The sequence below is a fragment of the Ostrea edulis genome, chromosome 3, assembly GCF_947568905.1.
Source record: "Ostrea edulis chromosome 3, xbOstEdul1.1, whole genome shotgun sequence".
Classification (NCBI taxonomy): Eukaryota; Metazoa; Mollusca; class Bivalvia; order Ostreida; family Ostreidae; genus Ostrea; species Ostrea edulis.
This window is the reverse complement of record NC_079166.1, coordinates 80,782,347-80,787,450: the sequence shown is the minus strand read 5'-3', so window position 1 is coordinate 80,787,450 and position 5,104 is coordinate 80,782,347. Positions and strand designations below refer to the sequence as shown.

The 5,104-nt window shown below is 33.6% G+C and overlaps 1 protein-coding gene across 2 annotated transcripts; it reads left to right on the top strand.

Moving 5' to 3' along the window:
* Positions 1–578: 578 nt before the first annotated feature.
* LOC125677674 (uncharacterized) lies at positions 579–4,649 on the top strand. 2 transcript variants are annotated; one of them, XM_048915792.2, is made up of 3 exons: positions 580–1,442; positions 1,979–2,039; positions 3,598–4,649. In XM_048915792.2, exons 2-3 carry the CDS (start codon positions 2,021–2,023, stop codon positions 4,416–4,418), a joined length of 840 nt encoding a protein of 279 aa, XP_048771749.1. In that variant the 5' UTR covers positions 580–1,442; positions 1,979–2,020; the 3' UTR covers positions 4,419–4,649. The 2 variants fall into 2 exon arrangements, with proteins under 2 accessions (XP_048771750.1, XP_048771749.1); XM_048915793.2 differs by having other exon boundaries at positions 579–2,039.
* The last annotated feature ends 455 nt before the right edge of the window (positions 4,650–5,104 follow it).

Genomic DNA, 5,104 nt, shown 5'->3' with positions numbered 1-5,104 from the left:
TTACCAAAGGTCGACCTTATCTTGTTTTAGACCGAATGTTCGAGTTACATGTGAATTCACACTAGAGAACATTTCATTTCAGCAGAACTTTTCTTTAGTTTGATCAAATGCTTTATTTTCTACAGATACAGTTTGAAGAACATTTTATTCCGAGTTACAGTTTAATAATGTGGCTTTTTATTTGTACACTAATGAATGCATCATTTAGTTTTATTCTTCAAATCCCTTCATTCGGTAAGACAATAACCCCCATCGTGTGCTTTGGAACACTGTTGATCTCGTTAAAGTCTTTTTACATGAAAATTCTGAAAATCTTATTATCTTCTCCGACTTCTCGTTTTCTGTATGAAAAATTTACCAAATGACGATCTTAAGTACATAGTTGTGGTATCAGACACAATATTCGAGGTAAGCAGACGAGTATAAGTTGCATGTAAATTTGCACTAACGACAAATAGAAATCTTCTCTACTTTGAGGAAAGGTTTTCCCCCCATCAATATGGATACAATTGGAAGTTTTTATTGAGACAGAAGCAATGCATCATATGTAATTGGATTTAACTATTTTTAACTATAACATACATAGGTCCTGAGTGTTTTGATATCACAATGCGACACATTTATTATTTATTATACGCACATTCATACAACTTTGGAATTCCAGTAAATATAACAAAGATGCCAAATTGTTTTTCAAATGTCCAAGTATTGGGGAGATAACTGTTTCTAGTTTTATATTACATGTAGTTATTTGTGAGTAAGGTGCATTATAAAATAAGGACCGAAAACAGAAATATTGGACATATAAATAATGTAATAACGAACGGGATTTGAATTCAACGTGCACACTTTGTTGAAACACTGATTTAAATACAAGTTTAAGAGTTTTCTCTAGACGCAAGTGTACTGGTATATATATAAAATAGAGAACTCGTATTTGTAATGAAGATAGAAGGCGGATTCTCGAGTTTTTTTTTTGTCTTTTGTTTTTGTTTTTTGTTTATTAGAAACGATTGTAGAAGGGCGAGCCTGTCTGTGACAGTAATATAAGCGGTCGGTAAGATCATGTGAAATTCGTTGTTTAATTATATGGACACGTGTGAACTGAGGAAATGGCCCATAAACTGATAATTGTATTACAAAGCCATTCATAATCAACATCGAGTTTTGGTAATTCCAATTCAATTACACGTAGGTTGTTTTGAATTTGTATGTCATTGCATGCATCATTTAAGTTTCATTCTTCAAATTCATGGAAATGCCAATCATTTAAATAAAAAAAAGAATGGAACACTGAAGCAGTTTTATCTAAATTTGGTAATGTTCCCTGTGTGGGAATGGGTATTTCGTAGAAACTCGGGTTGTTTTGGGTATAAATAAAGCGCCGTTTTCTTTAGGTTTATACTCGCTCGATGAAAGACATCTTACAATCATAAACTCAGGTAAGTTTTTTCTGAATTTTTTGAATCTTTGATTTTTTTTTTAAAAAAGAAAAGAAAAGTACTAGAGTCATTGTATTTAGATGTTTCCTATTGGTTTAATGAAATTATGAAGAAAGAAATACACGCATCGATCTTTTTTCCTACCGCTTCTTAAATACCTTCTTTTTTTTTAGTTTTCCTTTTAAAAATGTCTTAATTATTTTAGCTTTTCTTAATATTCTTTCACTAAATTATTGGTAAATTTAACTTGAAAAAATATTGGGTGTAGAATGTCATTATGAAATGTAATGATTCATGAAAGATTATTTTAATGGGCATAAGAATGAAAATTCGTGAGTGCACATAGGTTGAAATAGATAAGACCATCCACTGTGAAAAGATCAAGTGGTGTTACGTCAGCCATTAAATGAGCAAGTTTCTCTTGTTCCATTCGCGTGCCTATTGAACGAAATCGATATTTCATACAATAATATCAATTAATGCATTTTTATTGCTTTAGAATTTAGTAATGAAGATATCATTTTGTTTCTTTCCAGGACGAACGATATTCGTTGATCACAACACAGACTGAAAACGAAATGGCTGCACCAACGTCCAGTTAGTATCAATATTTCATGCCTATACTTTTAAGAATAAGCTTACTATCATTTTATTATGTCGAGCATATTATTACATGTAGATAAACGCATAGAATGAATATCAAATATTTTATGAATTCTTGTAAAAATCTTTAAGTGAGACTAAACGTCCTTGATTATCATCTCCGGACGAATCGAAACAACAACAGAAATAAACAAATAAACAACAAAAACAAACAAACAGCAACAAAAAACAAACAAATAAACAACAACAACAAAATAAACAACAACAAATAAACAAAAAAAGACATGAATGTGATAGCTGTTACTTGTGCAAAATTGAATGTAATGAAAAATACAGTATATGGAGGTTTTTGTTTGATGTGTGAATGAAAAAGTGAACATAACGACCATCCTTAGAAATATCATTTACGTTTCGTTACCTTCAAATCTATGAAGCATATAGCTTTCATGACCATTCCAATAAAGTGACGGGTGAACAACGTTTTAAAAATGCAATATTTTGTACTATGTGGCCACAGCGTAGTTTTCGAGCACCTTTCTTACACTTACGTTATTCTGAACGTGTTGACAATTCCTGCTATGAATAAAACCCATTCCTGTCGTGTTCATTCGTAACACTTCAGAGAAACCATTTTAAAATCAAAAGTGTAGAAAATAATAAATAGCGCTAAGAGTGCGAATTCTGGCATTTACAAGAAATATTGCTTTACTTTTACAACATTGACTAGATGTAAAACAAATATTGTTTTACTAGCAGGTCTAAATGAGCAGTTCCTCACAAACTTGATAAATGTAGAAAATGGCAATATTGATCATGTGTACGTTTATGTGGACACCTGATTTTCTTCGAGTCCGCTTTCTGAAAGGTTGGGTCTTGTGGGTTTGCTATATAATGTTGATTGGTTAACGGCTATGACTGAAAGCTTGCATTGATATTTAACACTGTATGACTTCGTGTTAGACCTGCCCTTTATCGGGGTATAATTGTTCACATGGTTGGCGGCTATCCGAAATCGCGAAAGATAATTTCAAATGTTTTCAAAAAGCGCTGCAGCTATTCTTAGCGCTTTGAGATGGCTCATTACAACAAAATTGTTTTTATGGCTCGTTAAAGTGAATTGCACACCTTATTCTTAGGGAAAATGGACTTAGTAAACGACATATCCATTCTTAAGTTTCTGTAGTTCTGGTTTTGTTTTTCAGTAGAATGCAATCACATTAATAGAATAAAATCCTTCGGAAAAAATTTGCTATTGGGAAAATTCGACAAAATGTTTTAGAATGTTTGTTTGAATTGTTCGGGTCATTTTAGTGTCTCTCATACCATTGACCCATGTTTCTATGTCATAGAACCGATAATATTTGGGGTCAGAGTATTGGTGGTTTATAGTTGAACGTGTCTCGTGTAATACGGTAGTCTATAAGAATGGACGAAACCGCAGGAGAATTATTACTTTGTCTGGTGTGAATGACTCGAAAAAAGTTTACAAAATGATAAATTATAGAAAAAATATGGAGAAAAAGAAATGAAGGAAACATGATTTATTTTTCAGTCAATGTTGAGGAAATAAGGGAAAGAGTTTGGAGAGAAATTAGAGCTGAAGATGTCCCGATCACAGAACACCAGAGAAAAGACATCGATGCTTTGATCTCTGGTTGTGCTGTAAAGGTAGATGCGATTACTAAAAGCCTGGCTGGACTACGTGAAGATGCGCCTGTATCCGAACTAGAAAAGCTGCTGAAGTCACACATGGCCGATCATAACATGAAAGCAATACGGGAAGCGTTCCGAACGGAAACCTTCACCTTGAACATAGAGAAATCAGGAGACACGTATGTAGCTAAATTCAGTCGTGGTGGAGAAGTGTTTCAGGAAAATGTACCTCTCACATCAAAACAGAATGTTTCACAAACCAGAGATCAACAAATTGCCAGTCTCATCCTCGAAATCATCTTCCTTCTGTTGGGGTTGGCCGGTATCAGGTTACCTCTCTCTAAATCGCAACTCCAAAGAATCATTGACGAAATATTGAAAATGATTAGAGCTGGAAGTTTCCAAACCACCATTCAGCAGTTGATCGATCGCTGGACTAGAGGCAACGCCAGACAGCGAGCAGTAGCAATCTATAACTTCATCGGAGACATTTTTAACCTCGGAATACTCAGAAATATTCTCAATATTGTTCTTGCTGATATGTCTGCCTGGGAAAGAATTCGGACAATTGCAGAAGTAATTCTCCTGATTCTTCTTGCCCTGGGTTCAGGGGGCCTCGCTCTCATCGCTCAAATTTTGCTCGCTCTCAATGATACAGTGAAAATTGGTGAGAAAATTCGAAACTTGATCCTTTTGAATGAACTACATGACAAAGTCTGAGAAAAGTTAACAGTACTGCAATGTTATCTTAGAATGACGCTTACATTTGCTTTTCAATAAATTTTTATGACTCTATTGTACACTATAATGTATATTCTTATATAATTAACCTGTATTTGTATAGTGATGATTGCTTATTGACATTCACTAACCTGTGCTTGTGTATACTCTGTACATGTAGATGTTTAATAATGAGAATGCTTGAATGCTTGAAATAAATGTAGTCTTTAACAGGTTGGATTTTCATTGTATATCGTGTTTCCTCCCGGTTTACACTTCTATATAGTTCATGTGAAATGTCACGAATTTAGAAATAGGGTACAGTGTATGTTGACATTTTAACCCGGAAAAGTATAAATTAGAAAATTCTGGCACTCTTGTCATCGACTTCCCTCCAAGGATGGGTTTTCTATATACTGGGCAGTATTAGGTGAACAATCTCCTTATTCTAGGTAGATCCCTCCACAGATAAACGGATTGATAATAATCATTGTTTTAATTCACTTCTATTTTCACTGATATATATATATATATATATATATATATATATATATATATATATATGATTCCCGGTGCATGACTGAAAATTTATGATTGAAAGTTAAACCATGATACTACATGTATATGAAGCGAGTCAGTATAAAAGTAATCCCAACGTATGTACTTGGCACGAGCAGAAAGGTATC